This window comes from Peromyscus leucopus, chromosome 6, assembly GCF_004664715.2.
Source record: "Peromyscus leucopus breed LL Stock chromosome 6, UCI_PerLeu_2.1, whole genome shotgun sequence".
Classification (NCBI taxonomy): Eukaryota; Metazoa; Chordata; class Mammalia; order Rodentia; family Cricetidae; genus Peromyscus; species Peromyscus leucopus.
The window spans coordinates 113,823,554-113,851,424 of NC_051068.1; the positions used below are offsets into that span (position 1 = coordinate 113,823,554).

Below are 27,871 nucleotides of genomic sequence, written 5' to 3' on the forward strand. Positions count from 1 at the left end.
TTTCTCATTCTCCAAGTACTCCCAGTTGTTCTCTTCCCTACCATCCACCACCTACGGTGCTCTCTGAGAAAACACTACTGGTTGTGGGTCTCTTTCCCAGGTGCACTTGTCACAACTAAAATGGGTTATGACATTTCTGGAACTCTAATTCTTTTCCTTTTATTTTTGTTTTTCTTTGTTTTTGTTTCTCAAGACAGGGTTTCTCTGTGTAACAGCCTTGGCTGGCCTGGAACTCATTCTGTAGACCAGGCTGGCCTCGAACTCCCAGAGATCTTCCAGACTCTGCCTCCTGAGTTCTGGGCTTAAAGGTGTGTGCAACCACTGCCTGGCAAACTCCCAGTTTTTAAGGGGGAAAAACATCCCACAGGAGCATAATCAAGTTTTCAATTTGGAATTAAACAATGACAGATTGATGTGGTGACAATCATGCTCCCCCACTCCCCATACAGATTTTACTTCCTATGCTCCGGTCTCTCACACTTTTAAAAATAAAGTTACTTTCATACAATATATTCTGATCATGGTCTCTCCTCATTCATCTCCCGAATCCTCCCCACCCTTCCAACTCCAAGCCTTCTTTTTCTATCTTTTAAGAAAAGAAACAGCCTGGTGTGGTGGTGCATACCTTTGATCCCAGTATTTGGGAGTCAGAGAGAATCTCTTCAGTTCAAGACCAGCTTAGTCTACATAGTAAGTTCAAGAACAGCCAGAGCTACATAATAGAGAGAACATGTTTCAGGGAGAAAGACAGAGAGGAAGAAAAGAAATAGGTAAATTTTAAAAAGACAAAGAGAGCTGGGCGGTGGTGGCACACGCCTTTAGTCCTAGCACTCAGGAGGCAGAGGCAGGCGGATCTCTGTGAATTCGAGGCCATCCTGCTCTGCAGAGTGAGTTCCAGGACAGGCTCCAAAGCTATACAGAGAAACACTGTCTTGCAACACACACGCACGCACTCACACGCAAAAAAAAAAAAAAAAAGATAAACAAGGATAAAAACAAAACAAACAAACTGTTGTGGAATATTAATTTAAGACGTATTACATTTGTTTATGCTGTGGGACATTTGTTTAATGATGCAAAGATGTATTGCATTCTTTTATTTTGCATTTGTTTAACTATGTGAAGCTGTGTTACTTTGCCTGTCTAAACACCTGATGGTCTAATAAAGAGCTGAATGGCCAATAGGTAGGCAGGAGAAAGGATAGATGGGACTGGAGGGCAGAGAGAATAAATAGGAGGAGAAATCTGGGGAGAAAAGACCAGGAGCAAGAAGAGAAGGAGAGGACTTCAGGGGCTAGCCCACCCAGCCACAGAGCAAGCCAGAGTAAGAGTGAAAGTAAGATGTACTGAAATAGAGAAAGGAAAAAGCCCAGATGCAAAAGATAGATGAGATAATTTAAGTTAAGAAAAGATGGCAAGAAACAAGCTAAGCTAAGGCTGGGCATTTATAAGAAAGAATAAAACTCCATGTAATTAATTTGGGAGCTGGGTGTTGGGCCCCCCAAAGAGCAAAACAAAACAAAACAAAACCTACAACTACAACAGACTAACAAATTACAAGAAACATCTATCCAGCTGTGCACACATATACATACACATGAAAACTTAAAATAAGAAACCATAATATACAAGCAAAAGACTGGTAAGGTTTAAAAAAAAAAAAAAAAGCCCAAACAAAGCAGTTACAAGACAAAAAAAAGAAAAATCTCCAAAACTACCTTTGGGTTGCTTTTGTTTTTGTTGGCATCTATGGCAGGGGGTGGCGGGGGGCTGCCCTTAGGTGTGGTTCACACTTCTTTCTTTAATTAATTAATTTAGGTTTTTGAAATAGTGTCTATGTCCTATTCAGAATTACCCCCACGTTGTGTAAAACAGTGTTTTCTTAGGCTGTGCCTTACCCCAGGAGACTCCATTTTACAAACAGCTTTAGACTCCATTTTGATGGAGGAGAATGACTACAGCCCCTGGGTGGATCTGCAAACTACCATGCAGCACAGAATGATGATTGACTTATTCCCGGGAGTATAAAAAGAGCTACTCTAGTCGGGCGGTGGTGGTGCACGCCTTTAATCCCAGCACTCGGAGGCAGATCTCTGGGAGTTCGAGGCCAGCCTGGTCTACAGAACAAGATCCAGGACAGGCACCAAAACTACACAGAGAAAACCCTGCCTCAAAAAAACAAAAAAAAAAAAAAAAAAAAAAAAAAAAAAGGAGCTACTTTATAAAGTGCGGGGGTGAATTGAGACTCTAGGGGTACATGGCTGTATTAAAATCATATCTGGGAAACAGGCCAAGAACTTACCAGGCACACTAGGCCCAGAAAAGGGTGTAACTCCCTCACCTGAACCCTATAAAGAGACAGACACCTGGCAGTGTGATATCATGGTCACACACCAACCTATCATCTGACACCTACTGTATAAGTCAAGGACTAGCAAGCAGAGGACTTCCTGATTACCCTTTTCAGCTCAGCTTCCTGTCTAGCCTCTGCTGGACCACCTGCTCATTCATCTTTCACCTCTCTGGACCTGGACCCTCCATCTCCCACTCTCAGATCCCAGTTCAGCCTCCACCTTACATCTGGAACTCTTCAGCGTCACACTCAAGCTCTGACTCTAGCAGCTCCAGCTTCGGCTTCCTCAAGTTGCTGGTCTGTTTTGTTATCAATAGAACCTTTCTCTCAGACCACTTCTATTGCCTTGCAAACTCTGTTGCAGCCTCTTTAACTTGAGTTATTCTGGAAGCCACACATATGCATCTAGATAGACAGATACAAGTGCCCTGTGCTGTGCGATAGGATAGTTAACATTAGCAATTAGGGTTGGAATAAATGAACCTGCATTGCCTCAGCCAGATTACCAAACTAGGTGGCTTACATGACAAATTGCCACCAATGAACCCACTAAGCCTTGCTAATCTATTGTTATTCAATGCATTCTCACACTGTGGAAAGAAACCAGATGCTGTAGTCACTCTCCACCCTCAAAATGGAGTCAAAGGCTGTGTAAAACAGTTTCCTGGAGCAAAGTACTCTGGGCCCAGAGTGCTTACAAAAGACAGGCTTTCCTGTAGCGCAGGCTAGCCTCAAATTCTTTAGGTATCCAAAGATGACCTTGAACTCCTCCTTTTCCTGTCTCCATCTTCCAGGTGGTGATGTTAAGATCTGCACTGTCACACCTGTTTTCCCAGGCCTTCTCACATTCTAGACAAGCCATCCAACAACTGACCTGCATTCCCAGCACCTCTTGTTCTTTAAAGGAAGCTAGTAGCTTCTCTTCTGTTCAAGGGAACGACGACTACTTAGTGGTATTTGATTTCCATTGACAAATGAAGTGTTTACCAATACTAACATCTGAGTTTTCATCACAGTGGAAGATGTCTCTCTTGCAGTTACTTTAATTCCGACTGTGTCGGGTGGTTCGTTCACAAGAAAGTAGCATTATTGCCTTTGTGAAGGTAAGCGGGGCAGGAACTGAGACAGGTTCCCACTCTGTAGCCCATGCTGGCCTGGACCTATGGACCTCCTGCCTCTGCCTCCTAAGTGCTAGGATGTCAAGGATGAACCATAAGACCTGCCTTATTATTTCCATTTTGATGCTAGTTCAACTGACTAATCAATCTAGGCCCTTGTCCAGTCGTTAGCTGTTTTATTACATTTTCTGTTCTTAGCTTTCAGTCCAACGATAATGGGGAAAGACAGACAACATGGATCATGACAGGGTCAGACTCTGCTTCCTTCCCATCATATACTGCTGTCACAGCGCTACTTGATCTCCTGTCAATTCTACAAGTGTTTTCGAAGCAAATATGCTCTATCCCTACACTGTTGAAGTAACGACTGTAGGAATTCGGAGCTTGTAGGTCAATGACAGAACTTGAATTGATTCCTGCTCCTGAAGACAAAAGCTAATTTCTTTTTATTCCGAATTCAGACAGGGAAAATTGACTTGAAAATAAAGGAGCGGGTTGAGGTGAGGGCTTTGCCAATTTCAATCAGCCTGAATTCCTTTGTGGGTTGTTTTGTTTTAACTATTTATCTTTCTATCTTTTTATTTATCTATCATTTATTTATATTTATGGTGTTTTGTTTGAGACTCTAACTCCTCATCCTCTTACCTCCTTTGTGCGGGACCGCAGGAGAGAGCCACCAAAGGCAAATCTTTCGAGTTTTAATTCGGTCTGTTTGAGAACTAACTCTGACGCAAGCTCATTCGCTGGCTTCTCTGATACTCTTCCTGGGTCGGTTTTTTGTTTTGTTTAGTTTGAGACAGGGTCTCTCTCTCTCTATAGTCCTGACTGTCCTGGAGCTCGCTGTGTAGACCAGGCTGCCCCCGAACTCACAGAGATCCTCCAGCCTCTGTCTCCTGCGCATGAAGTTTCTCCCAGAAACCTGCGGTTGACAGTCACGCAGCCGGAAAAAAACAAAACAAAAAAAAAAAAAAAAACAGGAAGCGTTTAGCTCAGGTCGCTGAGAACGCATGCCTTTTGGCCTTCCTCCCGACCCGTAGCCGCGCAAACTGCGCGCGAGCGACTCGCGCATAAAAGCCCGGCTCGGGGCGTCTCGCCGCCAGTGTCGCTTCCTGCTTTGGGAGAAGCTGTTGGCGGAGCCTCGAAGATGGCGTCGACCAGCCGGTGAGTGCGGCGGCCTGGGAACGAGCGGAGCCGGGGGTCGCGGGGCCGAGGCTCCTCCAGGCGGCTGCCACAGGCGTCCCCTGCTCGCCTGAGTCGCCGCGGTCCGGGTTCGTCCCGGCGGCTCTGCGCAGTCCCGGCCTCCGTGTCTCTCCGGACCCCTCAAGCGTCTTTGTGTCACGTTAATGTTGTCTGTGTATTTCCCCGACTGCGGCCCATCCCGTCTGAGGGTCTCGGACACCGCCTTCTTTCCAGAGAGCTGGGGGAGCGACGTTCCAGGTCCCTGTCGATCTGACAGCTAGAAAGTTGGGAAACGTCAGCATTGGTAGCCCGGTGGAAACGGGTCGCCAGCCCTGTGGCCCCCCCGAAGTGGAAAGGAAAGCACATACGGAGACTTGAATCATTCTCTCCTAAAAGGCCACCCCTCCCCCCCCAAATCGAACTGTCATTGCGTACTCCGAAGGAGATGTTGTCTGCAAAAAATTAATTACATATGCTGGAAGTCATTTTTAATGTATTTTTTAAAACGTAGTGTACTTAATATCTACAGGAAATGCGTGCTGTGTCCTCAGAGACAGCCTTTAATCTTGTGACCTGCAAAGTGCTTTGCAGACCCTAATTATATTTCTTGTAACCACTGTGAGGTAGATAATAGTATTCTGGCATATGTGTAAACTGAGTCATGCCAGTGTGTTGACCTTTCGAGTGCCTAGGATACTTATTTTCTGATCATCATTCCATTGGTCTCTAGTTAACGAAGAGTATATTGACGTATCAAATTAAGTTCTGCACTTCTGGTACGTTTTTTCTGAGGTGGTTACTGTGTGTGGAATTGACAGACGTCACCATGGGAAGCCATTATTCACAGAAGTGCAGGCCCTTTCTGGGAACCTCAAAGACTGTGTATATTAAAAGAGGAGAGGTGAACATGGAGCCCCTTCAACTATTTGTGTGGAAGTAAAGCCATTTGCACCCTTGCTTACTGATTCTAATTTATTTTAAAATTAGATTTAATCATTCAATCTGGGTGTGGTTTTGTCAGGTAAGGTTTCCTTGTAGGGACTTGAAAACAGCTTCCCCAAATTATCAAATATGAAATTTTCCCATGACTGTTGACTTGGAAACTGAATGTGGTCATATGTAGGCACAGCTTATCATCTTGTGGAATAGGAACCTCTGTATTCTTGAAACACAAATTGTAGTTAAATAGTACACATAGTAAACTCATTGGTTACAACTTTTAAACCGTTTTTGTCATTTAAAAAAGATCCTTGAAATTTATTTTTTTCTGGACTGCCAGTTTTCATTTTGTATTCCTGGCCTAGAATTCTATTTCCATCTGGAAAGTGGTGGGATTGCTGATATGCCCAGCCCATCATCTAGCTTTTAAATTTGTGTCATTCCTGTTACTACCTTCAAATTTTTCCATCAGTGGGAATAAAGAGAGGTCAGTGTTAGATTTCTGTCTTAGTGTTTGTCCTGGGGGATGGTATGTAGTCACTTAGCCTTGAAACTGGTTGGTGTTCAGATTGAAGCCTGATACTTATTCTCACTTCAGGCAAATAATTTTCTGACCATGCTCTGTGAAATGAAGAGAGTGCCTATCTTGCAGGATGTTGTGCAAATTGATTATTGAAAATATATATGGGGCTGAAGAGATGGCTCCATGGTTAAGAGCACTGGTTGTTTTTCCAGAGAACTTGGGTTCAATTTCCAGCACCCATATGGGAACTCACAAACTCTTCTTACTCCAGTTCCAGGGGATCTATTGCCCTCTTCTTTTCTCTGCCTGTACCAGGCCATGCACATGATTCACAGACATACATGCAGACAGAATACCCACACTTAAAATAAATAATTCCATTATCATCTAAATACACTGCAAGCTTTTTCTGTTTCCCTTCTTTAAGTGCTAGGGACTGAGTCCAGGATCTTGTTTATGGTAGGCAAGCATTCTCCCACTAAGCTACATTCCCAGTCCCTTACCTACTTTTTTTTGGTTTTTCGAGACAGAGTTTCTCTGTGTAGCTTTGCGCCTTTCCTGGAGCTCACTTGGTAGCCCAGGCTGGCCTTGAACTCACAGAGATCTGCCTGGCTCTGCCTCCCGAGTGCTGGGATTAAAGGCGTGCACCACCACCACCACCGCCGCCGCCGCCGCCGCCGCCGCCGCCGCCGCCCGGCTTGTTTTTTCTTTTTGAGACTATTGTCGAAGTTGCCCTGGAACTCACTATATACAGTTATTAACCACTGAGCTCCAATGCCAGCCCCCTTGGCCTACTTTTGTTGTTGTTTGTTTTTCTTTTTGAGACAGTCTCACTAGAGTCCAAGCTGCACTGGAACTCACTATGTATCATTATTAGAATGGCCTTGAGTTGGTGGCAAACCTAGCTTTGCTTCCTGCATACTGGGATTACAGGCCCTCTCCATCACAGCTGGCTTATTAATAGTGTTAAACTATGCTGATCCTTAGCATGCTGTTAGGTTAACTTCATGCTTCATTTACCGATAACTACCTTTATTTTGCTAACATTTTCCTTTATATCAGCAGCTTTTCCGTTTTTTATGTACTACTTTTATTTTTCATAATTTATTTTTTTCTAAAAATTTCCAGAATAACTACAAGTATAAAGCAATTTCTGCCCTTCCCCTTTTTTCCCAATTAGAAAACTCCAAGATATATTTTAATTAAGTAAATTTGGTGGTTATTGTGTGATTTTTTTTTTTTTTTTAATCAATTTTCCATGTGACTTAGAAGTTGGTAGTTAGGGAGCCGGAGAGATGGTTCAGTATCAAGAGCACTTGCTGCTCTTGCAGAGGATCTGGCACCCAAATGGTAACTGCACTTTGAGGGGATTTGATGTCTTTGCTGACCTCTGGGCACTAGACCTGCATGTAGTGCACATACATATACGCATAAAAATATATACCTTTCAAAATAAATTAATAAAAAACAAGTTAGTGCTTAAAACATTCTGAATTATACCAGTCAGCATGAGAAACTTGATCCTAAACCACAAATGTCTATTTACATATTGAAGAAACAGTTAATTTTGTGTTTTAAGTGTATGCTTGTGTTGACTAACATAACCATTTGCTATATCCATGTCAAGTGAATTTTAGAAGAGGGCTCACACCTTCCAGAGATAATAAAGTTTTTACTAAGAATCTTTGTGACTTTAAAAGCTTGTTTTATCAAATCATTTAAGGTTAATCAATTTTCCCAAACTTTTAATGTTCAAGATAAAATAAATAAGAAAATTATTAATATCACGAGCCCCTGGGCTTTGTGGCACACCTCTGTGATCTTACTTCAGGAGGCTGAGGCAAGAGGATTGCTCCTAGTTTGATGCCAGCCTGGGCTGTTTAGTGAGTTTAAGGCCAACAAGACTATAGAGCAACACCTATCTTTTAAAAGAATAAAAGGAAAATAATATGTTACGAATATAATAACTCTTAAGTAAATATGTTAGCTTTGCAATCATATTATTTTTCGCTTTAAATTAGTTTCTTAGATTAGCATGTGATATAATGGATCTCATTATGGCATGTCTTACATTATTAGTGTCATTACACCTTATTATTAGTCAATCCTAACATTCACCTTCTTGCTGGTTCACTTCTCCCAAATAATGCCCCCTTCTGGCCCTCTCTCTTCCTCCTTCCCCTCTTATAGTTCCCTTTTATTCTTTCAGGTCCTACATACATATGTAACATGTATGGATATGTGTATACACACATGTAAACTTGAATACAAATTCCACGCATGAGAGAATCATGCTGCCCTTGTTTTTCTGATTCTTGTTTATTCACTTAGTCTAATGCTTTCCAGTTACATTCATTTCCCGGGACTTCATTCTTTAAGGCTATATTGGTACCACAGTTCTTGACCCTGCAGCTGACTCTACTTCATAACATTATTACAGATGAACATGGGTATTCAGGTGTCTGTGTGATTACTTAGAGCCTTCATAGTCTATTATATAGTTGTATTTTTAAAAATTATATTAGTGTATTTATTTATTTATTGGGGGGAGGGGCCTGTGCCAAGGTGTGAGTTAGGGCAACCTGTGGGGTTCTGCTTTCTCCCCTGATGACATCAGAGGACCACCTGTGGCAGTTGGTTTTCTCCCTCCCCCACATAGGTCCCAGTGCTGAGCTCAAGTCTTCAGGCCTGGCAACAAGCACTCTTACCCACTGAGCTATCTTGCCAGCCCTATGATTTGTCTTTGGAGAAAAACCATGGCAGCTCTAACAGTTTACCTTCCCATCAGCAGTGTGTGATAATTCTTCTTTTCCACATTTGCCATACTATTGTCATTTGTTTTCTAGATAATTCCCATTCTGGCTGGGATGAGATAAAAAACAGTCATTTCCCCAGTGGCTAAAGATACTGAATACATTTACAAATATTAGCCATTTGTGTTTCCTTTTTTAGAGAACTGTCATTCATTAGTCCACTTTTGTTTGGATGGTGTGCATTTCAAGTTTCGGAGTACCATATTGATTCTTGATAGTAACACTGTTTCCTGTGTCACTGGCAGAGGTTTTCCTCCCATTCTGCACACCTTGTTGACTCTGCTGATTGTTTTCTTTGCAGTGTAGATGCTGTTTAACTTTTTGTATGGAGTCACTCTTCTCAGTTCTTGGGATTATATCCTGTGCTACTAGGCTCCTTGCAAGAAAGCACTTGCTATACCTACATCTTGACATGTTTTTACCTATTTCCCCTAACGCTTTCAAAGTATCAGATTACTTTTGTTTTCATGTCAGTGTATGCCTGGTGACCTTCGAGGCCAGAAGAAGGTATCAGACTCCCTGGCGCTAGAGTTATGGGTGGTTGTGAGCCACCATATGGGTGCTGGGAAATGAACCCAGGTCTTTTGAAAGCAGTAAGCACTCAACCTCAGAGCTATCTCTCCAGCCCCAAAGTTCAGATCTTACATGAAGGTCTTTGGTCCATTTTGAATTGATGTTTGCACAGGGTAAGAGATAGGAATCTAGTTTCCTTCTTTGTATGGTTATCCAGGTTTTTAATTTTGTGTTTTAACTTGTAAAGATACTTGTGTCTTTTGTCTGGGCTGATCTTGAAGTCTTAGACTCAAGGAATCCTACTTCAGCCTCAAGTGCTGGGACTATAGCATGCCTTAGCATGCCCAGCAAAACTAATTTGTAAAAGCTACAATCCTCAACTCTGGACTAACTGAAATGTCAGACGTTAAGGTCAGCATAGCTATATCTGACTGTCTTTCATTCTAATGTGTGTTGGCTTTAGTGTGCTATGCAAATCTGTCATTAAGGTGGCTAACAAGTAGGAAAAAAAAATCTGTTATTTTTTAAAAAGAGAAATAAATAGCAAAGAGCACAAGCTAGATAATTTTATGTAAATGCTGCTGGCTATTATGATTATAAGTTGTTATATTAATCAAGGTTTTCAAAAATCTTAGCAGCTTGCCTATTACTAGAAAACAATAAAACTCAGACTTGTTTCATATTAGTTGGAAAATAAATATAAAAATGTGGTTTTTTTTTTTTTTTTTTTTTTTTTTTTTTTTTTTTTTTTTTCCCATGTAGTTTGGATGCTCTCCCAAGAGTCACATGTCCGAATCATCCAGATGCAATTTTGGTGGAGGACTACAGAGCTGGCGATATGATCTGTCCTGAATGCGGTCTAGTTGTAGGTAAGCAGCTATTAAGGTTTTAATTTAAATCATAATCCACAGTACTTTGCTTTTGTACAGTTTCCAAAATTTTAATGAATACGTTTTGACAGCTCTCATCTCACACAAGCAAGTCACAGTTAGGATAAAGTAAAAAGAGAAATAGAAATGCGTAAGAGCCTCCAGACGTACTGTGTACCATTGCACGTATGTAACCACTGCATGTTTTATAATGTCGGTGCAACCAAAAAGGAAAAGGCTCACTAAGCAGTGGTGGTGCATGCCTTTAATACCAGCACTCAGGAGGAAGAGGCAGGTAGATCTCTTCGTTCAAGGCCAACCTGGTCTTACAGAGTGAATTCCAGGACAGCCAGCACTACATGGAGAAACCTGCCTCAAAAAACAAAACAAAACAAAAAAGAAATGAAAAGCCAACAGTACTTGCATCCTTAGTTTTAGTCAATGGAAGGTGTGTGTGAGAGGAGATGGAGTGGTACTCAATAACTAATAAATATCTAACTTTTGTGCCACTCGTATGCTTTCTAAAATAAATATGGTAGCATTCAGAGTAATAATATTGAGGCTTGTCCAATGCCTTGTAGTAAAATAAAAAGATCTGTTAATATTTACATATGGCATCAGGATATAGAATATCTAGTTTAAATTGTTATTGTTCGAATATGCCACATCTTAAAATTTTACTGTTAGAGCTGAGAATATAGCTAGTGGGAACAGGCTTGCCTAGCACTGGGAGAGCCCCTTGGTTCAATCCCCACTACTACTAAAAGAAAAACAATTTCAGTTTTATGCCTGTTTGCTCCCTAATCTAGATACACAGAAGAGACTTAAACTCACATAAAAAGTTAGGATGCTGGCGGCGGCGGCGGCAGCAGCAGCAGCAGCAGCAGCAGCAGCAAACAGAAGTACTAGTGAGCGCTTTGTTACTTTGTTTTGTCTTGAAGTACTGCCAGTGTAGCACAGGGCCTCACATGTTAGGCAAGCACTCTCTCCTGACCTGGATTCCCAGCCTTTGAGCAATTTGAGTCACTTCAGAATAAATTTGCTATTAGCCTTGAGAACTGTAACAAATGTTGGTAGCATGTACTGTGGAAATGTCTTATTTAACGTCATTCACCCAAGAAGGCTGCTTACTTCAGACCTATACCGGGAAGGTTTTGTTTGTTATTACCACTGAATATTTGAGACCCCCCCCCCCCATTGATTAGCTTATGGCAGGAGTTTTAGAGCATATAGAATTATTAATAGAAATTGAGGTCCATTGTTTCTGATGTCAGCACACTGCTAACACATGTTCTTAACATGGCTTTCATGCTAAAAGTGGCTTTTACACTTTCAAGTGATTGAGAACAATTGAAATAATACTATTTTTGGACACAAGAAAGTACTACATGTTTAAATTTTGTAACACATAAAATTTATTGGAACATGCCCATAATCACTTGTTTCATATCATCTTAACCGGTTAGTAATTACAGCAGAAACCACGGGCGTGCTCTTATCACTTGGCTCTGTCACTTGGTTGTTCTGTAAACTTTAGTTGTGGAGTTGGAACTCAACAGTACTGTAAGTGGCATGCAAGTTGCCATATTGCAACATTTTATAGTGTTTGTTTTATTACTATCTTGTACTCATGTCAAAGCAAACCTGTCACCCGTAAGGTGGAGTGGAGTAATTAGTTTGTTGATTAGGTAGCAGTGCCATTGTTTGCTATGTAGAGATGCCACAACTGTGGAATGACTCTTCAGAATACACTCAGGAAGACAGTGAGAAAAAATTAACATGGACTGTTTAATCACACCAGAATTTCTTAATAAAAACAGAATAAACTAGGCATGGAGTTCCCATAGAGTAGTCATGTTTTCTACATGATAATTGATTTAAAAAGGGACTATCAGGAATGCAAGTATCTTTTGAAGGAAGCCAAAGGCTATGTCTAGACCAGAGTGCACTGGGATTGGTCAGTAAAGTCTTAAGACCCACTCAATTGGGAGATTACAGAAATCCATCCCACTTTGGCATGTGAACCAGCCACGTAACTGTTCAGTATAATAGTGTTCTGTTTGACTTAACCTTCGTTTGAACTATAGAATACATTGAAGTGCTATGATTTGGCATTCGTTGTCTTATCACTGATTTGTGTGTGTTGTGGTGTGCACGTGTGTACATGTGCTTGTCAGCTGGCAGAGGTCAGAGATGACCTCTATCATTTTCCACCTTAGTCACTTAAGACAGAGTCTCTCAGTGAACCCAGAGCTTGTAGCTCTTCATTGAGGCTTGCTGACAAGCAGCCCCGTTGATTCCTTTGTCTCCACCCAGCCCCTGCACCTGGTTTACAAATGTGGCCATGCTGAGGTTTTTAAATGGGTGCTCACAATCTGAACTTGGGTCCTCATGTTTATGCAGAAGCCCTTTCAACCACTGAGCCATCTCCCTGTAACCCTGTCTGGCCTGTCACTCAGAGCTTTGCCTACCTCAGTCTCCTTGTTGGGATTAGAGGAGTGTGTCACCATACCTGACCCTTTGGTGCTTCTTGAGATGTGTGGTGACTAAGCAGGACAATGAGGCAGAGCTTCCTTCCTTCTGTGAAACTGCTGAGTCAAACAATTGTGTAGTAAGTCCCTGCCCCCAACTAGATTCTAATGTGATAGTGTCACTATAGAAGTTCAACAGTAGATAGAGTACAATATTTAGGGCATCAGTTTGTTCATAAATTTGACTTTGTACATTGCTTGTATATTGATTTATAATCAGCAAAATATTAGGTTTGTAGCTACATTTATAGCTATTAGAAGATAAAATTGGGGCAAGGGAGTATAGCTGAATGGTAGAATGAATGCCTATCCTGTTAGCTAAACATTATTTATTTTTTATTTTTTATTTTTATGTTTTTGGAGCTGAGGACCAAACCCAGGGCCTTGCACTTGCTAGGCAAGTGCTCTACCACTGAGCTAAATACCCCACCCCCAAACATTATTTAAACATCAACACTGCTGAGAAAAGAGAATTAATGTCATACCTTATGAATTAGGATTTCTCATTAATATTGTTTAAAATTAGTAATTCCATGTCCAGTTAACATCATGTCATGTTCACCGCTTAAATTTAAATTCATCTTTTTAAAAGTGACGTAAAGAAAATAGATTTGAAACAGAAATGAGTCATTTTGATCTTTTCTTCCAAAATACTGCTTTGACCTAGTAAGAATGATTTTTGACAATTATTCTCCTTTGTTTCTCAAAAAATAGAGATGAAATGTATGTCTTTAGAGCATGATGAAATGCTCTTTAGATGCCACTCTTTGTTCTGGCTTACACTGTAGTGCAGTGACTGGTGGGACTTTCTTTTTCTGGGTAAAAGCCTGTTAAGTCTTGACCCAGAGATGGAGACAGTGCGTGCGTGATGGTTTATGCCTGTGTCAGTACTACTGACAGAGTGTGCGTGGAGAACTCCCATCTGGTTGAAATGTACAGAGTCAACTGGCATGTTTCTGTTTCTAGGATACTTTAGGGTGTGTGCATGTGTGCTTGCTAACTGATAGGCTTCTTGCTGATTACACACAGGCTTCCTCTTTGTCAGAGATTGTAGTATCTAAACATTAGGGCTACCTTATGTCACTTTCCCCTTGAAGTGATTCTGAATTGCAGTTTTCTTCCAGAGAAACTTTTAGAATACTGCCTCATTTGGATTGTAAGCGGGAATCCTTTATATATTCAGACTTTCTTCTGAATAGTCAGTCCTGTGTCTTGTCATTACTCATGTGCTTGATTTTTGAATTATTTATACTTTTATGCTCTACTCTTTGAATTGCCTTGGAAGTTTGATTCTTATAAATGCTGTTTTGAACAATTATGTCTAAAAGGGAATGGTTCTTAATATAATCCAGATTTCTTGAGTGAGTCATTTAGATCATTCCACATATTTGGAAAAGTGTACTCCATTGCCCATTGCTGGGTTATATGTTTATATATACTATGTACTAGGCTACCTTATAATTATTATTTTTAAAGTCCATTTTGTCTTTTTAAAAGCAGTATAAAGCTATTCGTAAAAGGTACTTTGATGCCAAAAGGAAAATGTTATGAAATGAAGCATTTCAGCTTGTTGGTTCTTTATCTTCAAATATGCAGGTAGAATTACACTGTGTGGGCACACCTGCATGCCTTCCCACCTGTACTGTTTTTTTGATATATTCATTTTTGTCCCTTGAAAACGTAACAGGTAGGCCTAGTGGCACAGGACTATAATTAATTGCAGCTACTAGGGAGGCTGATGTAGATGTAACCAACTGTGTAGTTTAGAGAACACTTGACTAGCACGCTCAAGGCTTGAAAAAAATACGTGCTTTGTGTATATACAACTACATAGAAGTTAATGACATTTATCTTTTTAACCTTTCAAATTTGGTAACTCTGGCTTGAAGGCCACAGTAATTGATGTTTGTGCATGGTTTTGTTTTTCTTTGCTAACTAGGAAAGTTGGCCTTACTGACTTTCTGGAAGCATAAGTGCATGGGAACCTCACAGCATCACTTTCACTTAACATTGCCCTTTCTTGGAGCCACAGTCAGGCTGACACGTTAAAATGCCTTCTAACAGGGGTCTTTGCTACTGTTTCCTTGCTTTTCCTCAGTGCATATGGAGATGGCAGGCGAGGACACTGCCTCTCATGTTGGTCTTCCTTCACCCAGACATGATTGTCTAGGCAACATTCTGGTTACTTTCAGGTTCTCTGGAAGTTCAAAGAAAACTGAATTTATCAGAAGACTTCATTAACAAATCATTCTGTTATATAGTTACCTACTTTCTTAAAGTACATCACTAGGTTTAGGTTATAATTGCTATTTTGTATATGTGCATTTTAATTAATGTAGTCTATAAAGATTTGATATGATCTTCATTGAATTATCATTCCACTCCATTTTCCTTTGTTACTAAGTAGCTGCTGCAGAGCCCTGGGGTCTTTTAAAGTCTAAGGGTCAGATGAAAGCCTCTCTCATCACCCACACTGGAAATGGAGAGACCGAGACCATTTGCCAGTTTTTTAGTTTTCAAATCAGTAAATAAATATTGAGAACTTATAACTGCTTTGAAAAAGTTTACATGCATTATACATGTGCTTTAACTCATTTAACCTTTACAGTCTTTAAAATGTGAAGTTACTGGGGAAATCTAAAGCTGAGGAAAAAAGGCATAGAAATGAACTCACTGGGGCCATCAAGATGGCTCACCAGTTAAGAGTGCTTCCCACCAAGCCTGACGTACTAAGTCATCTACCTGAACCCTCATGGCAGAAGGAGAGAATTGTCCTCTGACTTCCACATATGTATGATATATGTACCCCCAACACACAAAATAAGTAAATGTAATGAAAAATTAAGTTTCATTTTAAATTATTTGTATATGTCTGTCTGTGTGTGGATGTGTACACAGGAGTAGAGTTCTCATGGAGAGAGAGTGTGGATCCTCTGGAGCTGGTTTCAGGTGGTTGTGAGCCACCTGCTGTGGGTGCTGAGAAACAGATTTGGGCCTCTGGTGAAATGGCATGTGCTCTTAACTACTGAACTACCTCCTCAGCCCTCCATCTAAATTTTTTTTTTTTTTGTTTTTTCGAGACAGGGTTTCTCTATGTAGCTTTGCGCCTTTCCTGGGACTCACTTGGTAGCCCAGGCTGTCCTCGAACTCACAGAGATCTGCCTGGCTCTGCCTCCCGAGTGCTGGGATTAAAGGTGTGCGCCACCACCGCCCGGCCTAAATTTTTTTTTTAAGTTAAATAATTTTTCCAAAACTAAGCAGCGGCTTAGTCTCACACTTGTAATCATTGTATTCGCTGACTGTCCATACTGAAACTCATTGTAATTGCTGGCAAAGATGAACACAGTGTGTTTTTAACTGCCCTGTGGCACAATTCATTGAAAGAGTTTAGTGGAATAGGTTGGAACATGATACATTTTTCACTTCCAGCTGTGTGATTTTTGGTCAATTAACATCATTTGGGAAGTAACAGTGAAAGTGATACCTGTGTTAACTCTGGGGATTAAATGATAACAATTACAGCCGGGTGGTGGTGGCGGCAGCGGCGGCGGCTAATACCAGCACTCAGGAGGCAGAGCCAGGCGGATCTCTGTGAGTTCGAGGACAGCCTGAGCTACCAAGTGAGTTCCAGGAAAGGCGCAAAGCTACACAGAGAAACCCTGTCTCGAAAAACCAAAAAAAAATAAAAAATAAAAAAAAATAAATGATAACAATTACAATGGGCACACTGACCAGCATGTGTTTGAGTATTCAGTGCTATCTCTGTCTGCTTCAAAGATATTCCAGACACTGAACTTGTCCCACTAAAGTAGTGGCCAGTCATACCACATCAGCTGTTTTGATATCACATACTTAGCCACAGCCTCTTTGATTGAAAAGTTTAAAATTTTATTCTGAATCATATTGTCTCTGTCTCTCTCTGTCTCTCTCCTCTCTCTCTCCTCCCTCCTCCCTCTCTCTCTCTCTCTCTCTCTCTCTCTCTCTCTCTCTCTCTCTCATTTGTTTGAGACAAGGTCTCTTTGTGTAGCCCTGGCTGGTCTGGAATTCATGGGGATCCGGATGTCTGCCTGCCTCCATCATCGGAGTGCTGAGACAAGAGACTTGCTCCACTACACCTGGCTTCATTGTTTTTCTTTGTATCACATAAGAATAGTTTATTGTTTTGCTTTGATTTTTGAGGCAGGGTGTTGCTATGTATATGTTGCCAGTGTAGTCTTGATTTCTCTGTTATGCCTCAGACTCCCAAATCCTAGGATTATAGACACAGACTTCCAGACCAACTTTTTCTTTTTGTTATTTTGAACCAGTTTTTTCTTCTAAGAGTTGGGATATAAATAATGATAGCATACTGTTTATATAGTTCATTATTAGACTAGCATAGCTGGGAAATGCTTCAGAGCAGACACGTAAGGCAGGATGTCTAAGCTGGAGCCCAGATGGCCATGTTGAGAAGCTAACTATTAGCCAGCATGGGGATGTCAGTCTTGTTCCTGGCTAAGTGAGTAACTGTGCTTACCTTCTTAGGGGACCGGGTTATCGATGTGGGATCTGAATGGAGAACTTTCAGCAATGACAAAGCAACCAAAGACCCATCTCGAGTTGGAGATTCTCAGAATCCTCTTCTGAGTGATGGAGATTTGTCCACCATGATTGGCAAGGTAATAATTCCACTTAGCAGGAGTGCCAAGGGGAGATGAGATAAAGATCTAAAAAGTTAGGATTTTTGCAAAAGTGTCAGTCATTAACCCAAAGAAGACTCTTGACTTGGGAATAAGATTTACCATTGTTACTACTGTGGAAGTCTACCAATTTGGATGTTCTTTTCCATCATGGTGGGAAGAACATGGAATCAATACAATAATAATCTTAATTCCCAGGATCCATAGTGTGGTTCACAATCTGTAACTCTAGTTCTAGGGGATCCTTCTGGCCTCTACTGGCAATAGTCATGCATTGGTGCACAGGCATACATGCATGCAAATTACCCATATACTGACAATTACAAAAACAAAATTATATTCTTTATAGTTGTTGTATAAGCCTTTTTCTGGGGAGATGTACCATGAACATCTGTTTCCCCCAGATTTGGAACCAGGCCACACTCCCACCATAGGTGTGAACTCACAGAACTGCAACCTTGAGCTTTGTGCATCACCTGCAGGCAGCAGGCCAGGATGGAGAGTCTCCCCTAAGCTACACTGCTGGTTAATGTGGATGACTGTCCCTGAAAGACTAATCAAGGAAGTGTATGCTACTTTAGAACTTTAACTACTGCACAATCTGTTTTTGTTTGCTTCTTTGAGAATATCACTGTATAGCCCTGGTTGGCCTGTAACTGCTAGCCTTGGATTAACAGATCCACCTGCTACTGCCTCCCAAGTGCTAGGATTAGAGGCATGTGCCAACATGCTCAGTGTAATGACTTTTATTTTAAAAGGTCATTATAAAAAAAAATCATTGAAAAATTATTGGGGCTAGAGAGATGACTCAGAAGTTAAGAGCAATTGATACTCTTGTGGAGGACCTGGATTTGGTTCCCAGCACCCACATGGTGGCTCACAACTATCGTAACTTCAATTCCAGGGCATCTGATGCCCTCTTATGAAGCAGATCTGTATACTATCATTTAACACCTACAAATATTTTATACTACTGCTTTCAACCTGTATCTGCTGTCTTCAGCAAATTATTGTCATAACACACATACAAACAGATACACATTGTATCATGGGCATGGAAGAGTTTTTTTTGAGACAGGGTTTTTCTATCTAATAGTCCTGGCTGTCCTGGAACTCGCTTTGTAGACCAGGCTGACCTCAGCTCACAGAGATCCGCCTGCCTCCTGGGTGCTGGAATTAAAGGTAGTGTGCCACCACTGCCTGGCAGAAGAGTCATAATTTAAGATCACAGTTCTGCATCAGTTTATGCTGTACAAGTTGACTACATGGGAAATCCATGGCAAGTAAGGTTGGTTGTTACATTGTTCTCTTAAAGGCAGGTTAAACAAAACAGGCTTAGTAGATAGGAAGATACCAGTCTTGTCTATTTTTATTGTTTTGCATTTCAAGACAGAGTTTCTCTGTGTATTCCTGGCTGTCCTGGAACTCACTCTGTAGATCAGGTCGGTCTTGAACTCAGAGATGTGCTTTGTCTCTGCCTTGTCTCTACCTCTTAAGTTCTGGGATTAAAGGCATGCACCAGCATGATCTGCACAACAAGCTTCTTTTGAGAAACTAATTGCAAGAATTAACATATACATAATTTTATTCCTATAGTCACTGGGATAGAGGAATTAAATATATGAGGCTTCAGATCTCATCAATGCTTTTGCTTTAATGAACTCTTGCTATTTTTTAATAGCTTTGTTGGGGTTTTTGGCTCATAGACATAGTGCCTACAAATATATTGTGGTTTCCTTCACAGTGCTTCAGTTATACTTTTAGTGTCTTTTGCAATGCCATGTTACAGCGTGGTGACTTTAGTGTGCACTCCTGTCATGAGTTTGACCTTTACCATCAATTAACAAGTATTAGTGTTAAGCATCAAAGCCACCTGGCTGTGATCTTTACTTAGTGTAGCTGAAGCCTTTTACCACTAACCAGAATGCTTGCTTTAGGCCTGGGAGGGTGGTTTTTATACACAGAGAAGTGCCCATTTATAATATTATGAGGCTTTATCAAGATTGCATTTTGAGTTTTGTTCACTTAGGTTTATATGGTACCTTTAGAGATCATGTGATTTTTCTTAGACCTGTGACAATGACATTTTATATTAACTATTGGATTCTCTAATTGGTGTCTTTCATGTATTGACTAGTCTTCACGTGATTTTGTATCTATATTTAATATGCTTTTGCATTCTGTTTTCTGACATATTTTGTGTTGTTTATAAATTCAGTTGGACTTTCATTTCTATTTTTTGTGTTCTGGAACAATTATTTAGATTTACTTAGGTGTCTGGGAAACAAACTTTAAAGCATCTTCACCTGGAAATGTCTGTTTGAGACACAGGCTCCACTGGACATATGTAGTCAGATTGTGTAAATTACATTTCATAGAAATTGTTCAAATTTTCCAGAAATGTTCATCAAGGTTAACTCTTTGTCTTATAGGGTACAGGAGCTGCAAGTTTTGATGAGTTTGGCAATTCTAAGTATCAGAACCGGAGAACAATGAGTAGTTCTGATAGAGCAATGATGAATGCTTTCAAGGAAATTACGACCATGGCAGACAGAATCAACCTTCCTCGAAATATAGTTGTAAGTTCTTGTCCATCTGCTTTAAGCCATTCTGACATTTACTTTGCATAATTTAATGAACACATCAAAATTTGATATTGTAAGTAATTAAATAGCCTAGACTTAATTAAACTTAGTTTCTCTACTTTGAAGGATCGAACAAATAATTTATTCAAGCAAGTATATGAGCAGAAGAGCCTGAAGGGAAGAGCTAATGATGCAATAGCTTCTGCTTGCCTGTATATTGCCTGTAGACAAGAAGGCGTTCCAAGGACATTTAAAGGTAAGGCTTCAATTGCACCAAGTAGAGTACAGTCAGGCAGCTTTAACACATAACAGATAGTGCTTGTCTTCAGCATAGCATGCATTAATCCATGTACACAGCTGTGATGGTTTGAAGGAAAATGGCCCCTAAAGGAAGTGGAACTATTAGGAGATATGGGTTTGTTGGAGTTGATGTGGCCTTGGAGGAAGTGTGTCATTGTGGAGGCAGGCTCATATATGCTCAAGATACACCCAGTGTGTCAGTCTACTTCCTGCTGCCTTCTGATCAAGATGTAGTCAGCACTATGACTGCCTACATGCCACCTCTTGCACCATAATGGATTAAACTTCTGAAACTGTAAGCTGTTACCCCAATTAAATGTTTCCCTTTATAAGAGTTGTAGTCATGGTGTGTCTTCACAGCAATATTAACCCTAAGACAGAAGTTGGTACCAGGGACTGGGGTATTGCTGTAATAGGCCTCACCATGCTTTTGTTTAAAGGAATGTAGACCATGGGACTTTGAATGCTTTAAGTGCTACTTAATGGGCCATCCCTAGGAGGAGCATGGAAGACAGTGGTGCTGAGTTAATTTGAACTATGGGGGGCTGGCTCAAGAAGTTTCAGAGGAGAAGAATGTTAGTATGTGGCCTAGAGATCGCTGTTGTGATATTTTGGTGAAGAATGTGGCTGCTCTTTGCCTTTGTCTGAAGAATCTGCCTGAGACTAAAGTGAAAAGATTTGGATTAATTCTATTAGCAGACAGCCTCGTATAGACTCTGTTGTATGGTTACTAGTGTTAACTCCAATGAGGATAAATAATGAAAATGAGCAAACTGAGCAAGGAAAAATATTTGAAGAGAAAAGGAGCACCAGAAAGTGGAATGGAGCTAAGTCCGGTGTTCAAGAAGATAAAGGATATGGAATAATGGGAGTGGTGACCTCAGGGCAAGATCCCACCCTGCTAGTTTCCAACTTGTAAAAAGGAATTAAAGAAAAGCTTAGAGCCAGGTGTGGTGGTGCACACCTTTAATTCCAGCACTCAGAAGGCAGAAGCTGGCAGACCTCTTGAGTTTGAGGCCGGGCTAGTCTACTGTGCTAGTTCCAGGACAGCTATGCTTAGGCAGTGAAGGAAACCATCAAACCAGAAAGCTAGTGAAGATGTAAATAAAGAGGGGGCCATGTTCTAGCCCCAGCAAGCAACAGAACTTGGCAGCTTCAGCCACATGGTTCTGGATTTAGAGTTAAGAATAGAAAAAAGGGGCTATTGAATTTGCCTCTGACTAGGGAAAGCTGATGAGGCTAGGCATGTATCAGGGATGTCCTTAAATGGAAGCCTAGAGAGGCCACTGCATGAAGCTGTGAAGTTGAAGACTGGATTGCCTTAGAGAACCCGAGATACCCAAGATATTGGAGATGCTAGAGTTGTGGGATACCTGCTGAGGAGAACTGCCAACAAGGAGTGGAATCAGTTCAAGAGAAGTGTGTTGTAGTCAACAAAGCTGAAAGGAGTTGAGATTTGAAGAGTGTTTTAACATCAGACATGGAGATGCAGAGTTTAGAGTTTGCCCAGCTGGTTCATTACCTTCCTTTCCCTATGTTTTGGAATGGTAATGTATGTCTTGTGCCATCCATGTTGGAAGTATGTGATCTGCTTTTTGATTTAAATTTTACAGGGGATTACAGTTAAGAGATTGCATGACTGTCAGAAGACACTTTGAACTTTTAACATTGTTGAGACTGTGATAGACTATGAGGACTTCTGAAGTTGGACTGAAGGCATTTTTGCATTATGATATTACTACAAGCCTTTCAGGGCCAGGAAGTGGAATGTGGTGTTTTGAAAGAAAATGGCCCCCCAAAGTAGCACTGTTAGGAGGTATGGGTTTGTTGGAGTGGGTGTGGCCTTGTTGGAGGAAGTGTGTCACTATGGAGGCAGGCTTTGAGGTTTCATATGCTCAAGCCACACCCAGTATCCATTTCCTGTTGCCTTCTGATCAAGATGTAGCCAGCACCATGAATTCCTGCATGCCACCATGTTGCACCGTGATGATAATGGACTAAACTTCTGAACTGAAAGCCACCATCACAATTAAATGTTACAGAGTTGCCCTGGGTGTGGTGTCTCTTCACAGCAATAGGAACCCTAAGACAATGGCATTTGACAGTGGGTATTGTATTCTTTGACAGAAAATTCTTTGCTAGCTGCTTTAGCAGGTGGCATCATTTTAAGTCCACTGTCCACCTGACTCCACTTTGTGGGCCTGAAGCCCTAACATCTTGCAGAGGCTTTACATTGGAGTTACATCTGTAGCTAGTGATGAAAACTACTAGCTAGGTCTGATATGTTAGGGGTCAAGTCTTGAAAGGAAGATCTCAGTGTAATTTCATTATTTCATTTTTCTTTCTTTCTTTCTTTCTTTCTTTTTCTTTTTTTTTTTTTTTTTTTTTTTTTTTGAGGTCTAGTGTTTGCAGTTTTGTGCAAGTCAAAGACTTTGAGATCACTGTTGGGTTTTTCAAGCTTGTGTTTATGCAGGAGCACAGGACCGCCTACTCGCAGTGTTGCTATGATACATACACTGACTTTCACTGCCCAGGTCCAGGCTGGACACTACATTCACCATGTATCCAATGAGTATCTTTCAAGTTTTCCTATGTCAGAGTGAAGAGTAAAGACATCTTTTACTGTAACTCAAGCAGTGACTAACATTTTAGCTTATTTAGAGATAGCATGTAGACAGATGCATATGTACTTGGCATTCTTCAGCTTGAGTCCTTTCTTCTCCTTAGAACATTCCTTACAAAGATTAATATATACGTATCCAAGAAGTTTTTGTTTACTTAGAGAAACTTATTTGTATAAATTGAACTAGATAAATTTTTATTTCAAAAGAATAAAGCCTAAATTTAAAGTAAGGTGAAAATATAAATGGAGAAATTTTAAATAAATAAGCTCCATGGGAAATATTGCTGAGAGGATTAGGGTCTCATCTTTAAGCTGTGATTGAATTTTTTTACAACTAGAATATTTTATTTTTGTAATAAAAAATGATAAATTATAAAATGAACTCTGTGGCTTCTGAATTTTTTTCTTTTAGAAATATGTGCTGTATCTCGAATTTCTAAGAAAGAAATTGGCCGCTGTTTTAAACTCATTTTGAAAGCTTTGGAAACCAGTGTGGATCTGATCACAACTGGGGACTTCATGTCCAGGTTCTGCTCCAACCTTTGCCTCCCCAAGCAAGTGCAGATGGCAGCTACACACATAGCCAGAAAGGCTGTGGAGCTGGACTTGGTTCCTGGCAGGAGCCCGATCTCTGTGGCAGCGGCAGCTATTTACATGGCTTCCCAGGCATCAGCTGAGAAGCGGACACAGAAAGGTAGGATCTTTATTGTGCCAGAGAGATGGCAAGGCTGGGAGTTGATGGTGAAGAAGGCTAACTATTCAGAATCCTTAAGAAGCATTAACACAGAAGGAAATAGGATGAGATATAGTCCCATTCACACCCATTTATATCTGCTGAGTGTGCCTGAGGGCCTGGCCCAGCACCTCAAAACAAAGACACCTGAAGAAAATACAGTATTTTGCTTTTAAGTGATTATTTAGAGGCAGTCTTTCTTGTATACAAGTCTCCTTTTTCCTGTTTGACATTTAATTTTAATTTGTATCTTTCAGGGGAGACTTATTTATTGGAACATGGGCAGCTTACTAGTGGTTACATCACTGAGGAAAATGGCACCCCATCCCCAGCCACTATTAATTGTCAATGGGCCCTCAGGGAGGGATCATATCTCCTGGGCCTTCACCTTTTTTGGTTTTTTGGAGGCAAGGTCTCAAACTTGCTGTGTAGCTGAGTATGATCTGTATGCCATCCTAGGGATTAACCCAGCTTTGCATATGATAGATATGTTGTCTCAGCCTGCAACAATACCTGTCACTCATAGTGCCATGCTCTGGGTTGTTTTGCATATATTATGTCTATTAGTATTACTAAGACACCTTCAAAAGGACCTGCCAGGGGTTGCTTTTTGTTTTGGTTTCCACTTTGGTAGTAAGAGTTTGAGCAGATCAACTGAGTCTTGCTTTTTGTCCTTTAGAAATTGGAGATATTGCTGGTGTTGCTGATGTTACAATCAGACAGTCCTACAGACTGATCTACCCTCGGGCTCCTGATCTCTTCCCTTCAGACTTCAAGTTTGACACCCCAGTGGACAAATTACCCCAGTTATAAGCTGAGGCAACCAAGTATCACACTCTTATGTATATGGAACTTTATGCATAGTCTCTACATTGTGTTGGTTGAGCCTTTAATGAGGAAAAAGATGGTACGCATTCCAGAACTAAATATTATTACTTAGCATTCTGTATGTATATATTAGTGCAACATATTTAATGATTTAAATTTCTTACTGAATCTGCTTTCTTTTTTTAGTGATTAGGAAACAGTATTTTGGAAGATATTGATATATGTAATTCTCAAATAAAACATTTTTCAAAACTAAAACTTTTTATAATACTGTGAAATTTGTAATTTATAATTTTAAGTCTTGTACATTACAGGTAATAGAGCTGAGCAAGCCTTGTTTCCCATCCTTTTTATATTGAGGTTCTTCAATTTTAATAAATAGAAAAAGCTTGAGTATCACTGTTAACGTCTACAACACATTTTGCAGTGTGAGTATCCAAGCCACAGGCACACATAAGCGGTTGTGTGTGAGAAGTGATGAGCTGGGCCTTGAAAAGCATCAGGTTGCGATGCAGTGAAGCTTGTTCTCAATAAGCTAGTGAGCAGAAAGGATCATGAAATAACCAACAGATTTAAATTTGGAATGTTAATCATTTTACAGAACCAGCTTGTCTAAGGTTCTTTATTTTTTATTTAATATATATTATATTTATTTGGGATATGCCAAGGGTGGTATATTTTGTATGAGAATTGGTGGGCCCTAGGAGTGTTTAGGAATTTAGTCCATACCATTTATAATATTCCAAGTATTTTGCATGGCAGTGTTGAAAGTCTCTTACCTAGGCACTAGCTGAGAAAACTAAAAATTTTGCCATTTATTTAATTTGAACAGGTAACTTAGACATCACTAATGTACATTGCTGGTTCTCACTCTACAGGGAGGTGGATTCAGATCTTGATCCATAGAGGACTTTTAATTTTAACCCTGTTATTCTGCTGGTCATGGAAGGAGGATGGGCATGGGGACATGACCATTATTTCTTCCTTAGGTGAAACACAGGGTGCTTACATTGCAGAAAGCTAAACGGGCAGATGCACACCTGGTGATGAAGCTCTAGGTAGATCGAGCCCATCTCCTACCCCAGAGTAAGACCGAAGGAGTCTCTCTCCCATGTTTCCCTGTCTCCCATCACACGCAGAATGAGAGCAACAGTACCTTTATGTGTTCCCAGGCTTTAGTGAGGATCACATAGGTCCCAGGCCAGAGATGACTTCAATCTGCCATCATAAGTAGGTCGTAAAAGTGTGGCTTTGGCAATTACTATAGGTCAGTCCTAAGGAAAGGTGGAAAATAGAACCCCCTAAGTTGTCTAGACTTAGGTCATTTTGTTTCCTTAAGCTGATTTGCAAGTTGGCAATTACCTTTCCACGCAGGTAAAGCAAATCCATTCTGTGCATGTTAGCACAGAATGCCTTAAAATACTCACCTTGGGCCGGGTGGTGGTGGCGCACGCCTTTAATCCCAGCACTCGGGAGGCAGAGCCAGGCGGATCTCTGTGAGTTCGAGGACAGCCTGGGCTACCAAGTGAGTTCCAGGAAAGGCGCAAAGCTACACAGTGAAACCCTGTCTCAAAAAACCAGGAAAAAAAAAAAAAAAAAAAAAAAAAAAAACTCACCTTGGAAGCTCCTTGGTTAATAAGTCTATTATTACTGAATTCAAGTACTTGGTGGTTAGTTTCATAGACTCTTTCAGTACTGGTGTTCCAGGGAATCCTCCACTCAGTTTATAACCAATTGAAAGTTTTTATTCCACCAGGCTGAGACTACACTCAGATATTCAGGGACCCAAGTGTAGCCCTAAGTGACCAAAGCATGGGGTTTTGAAGGCAGAAACCATGCCCTGGCATCTCGCTCAGCAGCTGCAGGGGTGAGGAGGTGTGTTAAGAGTAAGCAAGCAATTTGACAGAAGCTAAGATGAGGGCTTAACTGGAGAGGGTTCTGCACAAGCAGGCAGTTAACAGAAATTAAGTTAGCAAGAGCATCTTGACATTGGGTTCCTAGAGTATCTGATAATTTTCCATGGGATTCTCCATCAAGGAGATCAAATTCTATCTAGTTAAACCTGAACTGCTCTCAGAAAGAATACAAGATGGAGGAACCTTTGCACTTCTTCCCTATCACACTGGACCTCTCTCCCCCTTTCTTATGTCAGAGAAGCCTCTAGAAATGAAAAGATCTACCTACATTCACTTAGTAGCTGAGGTGGGACTGAGGTTTCTTGATAGACACCTTTCTTTACGCGAAGCCAGACCACGGGATAATTTTACAGAAATATGCTTCAGTACTGAGGTCAGCTGTATTCAAGAAGAATTCTACTAATGACAATATTTAGAGCCAAAACTTATATGCTTCTTACAAAAAGCTTTTAAGAGTGAATTCTAGCCAGACAGTGGTTGTGCGCGCCTTTAATCCAAGCACTCTCGAGGCAGAGACAGGTAAATTCCTTGAGTTGGAGGTCAGCCTGGTCTACAGAATGTGTTCCAGAACAGCCAGGGCTACATAGAGAAACCCTGTTTTGAAAAAAGAAGGGGGGGAAAAAAGAAAATTCTTCTGGGGTACTGGAGAAAAGGGCTAAAATAAAACCCTTGTCATATAAACTAAGTTTTTTTTTTTATTCTACAGAACACACTTGAAAAACCGGGTAGGTGTGAGAGCCTACCTGGGACTCCCAAGAGCAAGTTGGCTAGGCAGAGTAGCAGGCAACAGATGAGTTCTGGGTTGTCAAGAGACTGTGCCTCAATATATAAGGTAGAGAGTGGTCAAGAGTCACCTGAGGTCAACCTTGAGCCTTTATATGCATGTCCATGTGTGCCTGCACACATGGGAACACAAATTGCACACCACAAACATGCAAATAAAATAACTTAAATCAGCCCAGTGACAAGGAGTTAACTAGAAATTGCCCTTTAGCTATTCTTCCAAACTAAAAACTCTGGCAACTCAATGCCTCTTGACAGTAAGCCTTTGTGTTTACAGCAGTAAATGTACTCTATCCACGGCTATCTTTGGGTCCTGAGCTAATTTTCTATCACAGGTGTGAGATTTACTTTAATTATCAAGATGAACAGCTGAAGGGGTCAGCCTAGTACCCATCTGGTCCTAATCCAGGCAAAAGGCTTCTATGCCTCATGTTAATATTTCCAATTGTCAGTGGCCCTGACTTTTCCTGACGCTGGATTTTAGTCTCAACTACCAATTGTTGAGCTGAAAGTCTACTGAAAGACTCCCCAAACCCCTCAGGACATCCTTATGCTCTCCCCACTCCCAGATACCCACACAGATGCC

General features: G+C 40.8%; 1 protein-coding gene across 1 annotated transcript; it reads left to right on the plus strand.

Moving 5' to 3' along the window:
* Positions 1–4,525: 4,525 nt before the first annotated feature.
* Positions 4,526–24,844, plus strand: Gtf2b (general transcription factor IIB). Its single transcript, XM_028893759.2, has 7 exons — positions 4,526–4,632; positions 10,201–10,307; positions 17,363–17,496; positions 19,950–20,096; positions 20,229–20,358; positions 23,438–23,719; positions 24,438–24,844. Exons 1-7 carry the CDS (start codon positions 4,616–4,618, stop codon positions 24,569–24,571), a joined length of 951 nt encoding a protein of 316 aa, XP_028749592.1. The 5' UTR covers positions 4,526–4,615; the 3' UTR covers positions 24,572–24,844.
* Positions 24,845–27,871: the final 3,027 nt, after the last annotated feature.

Coding starts and splice junctions, on each gene's coding strand:
- Gtf2b (XM_028893759.2), top strand. Junction 17,497..19,949: donor TGTCCACCATGATTGGCAAG/GTAATAATTCCA, acceptor TTTGTCTTATAG/GGTACAGGAGCTGCAAGTTT. Junction 23,720..24,437: donor TGAGAAGCGGACACAGAAAG/GTAGGATCTTTA, acceptor TTTGTCCTTTAG/AAATTGGAGATATTGCTGGT.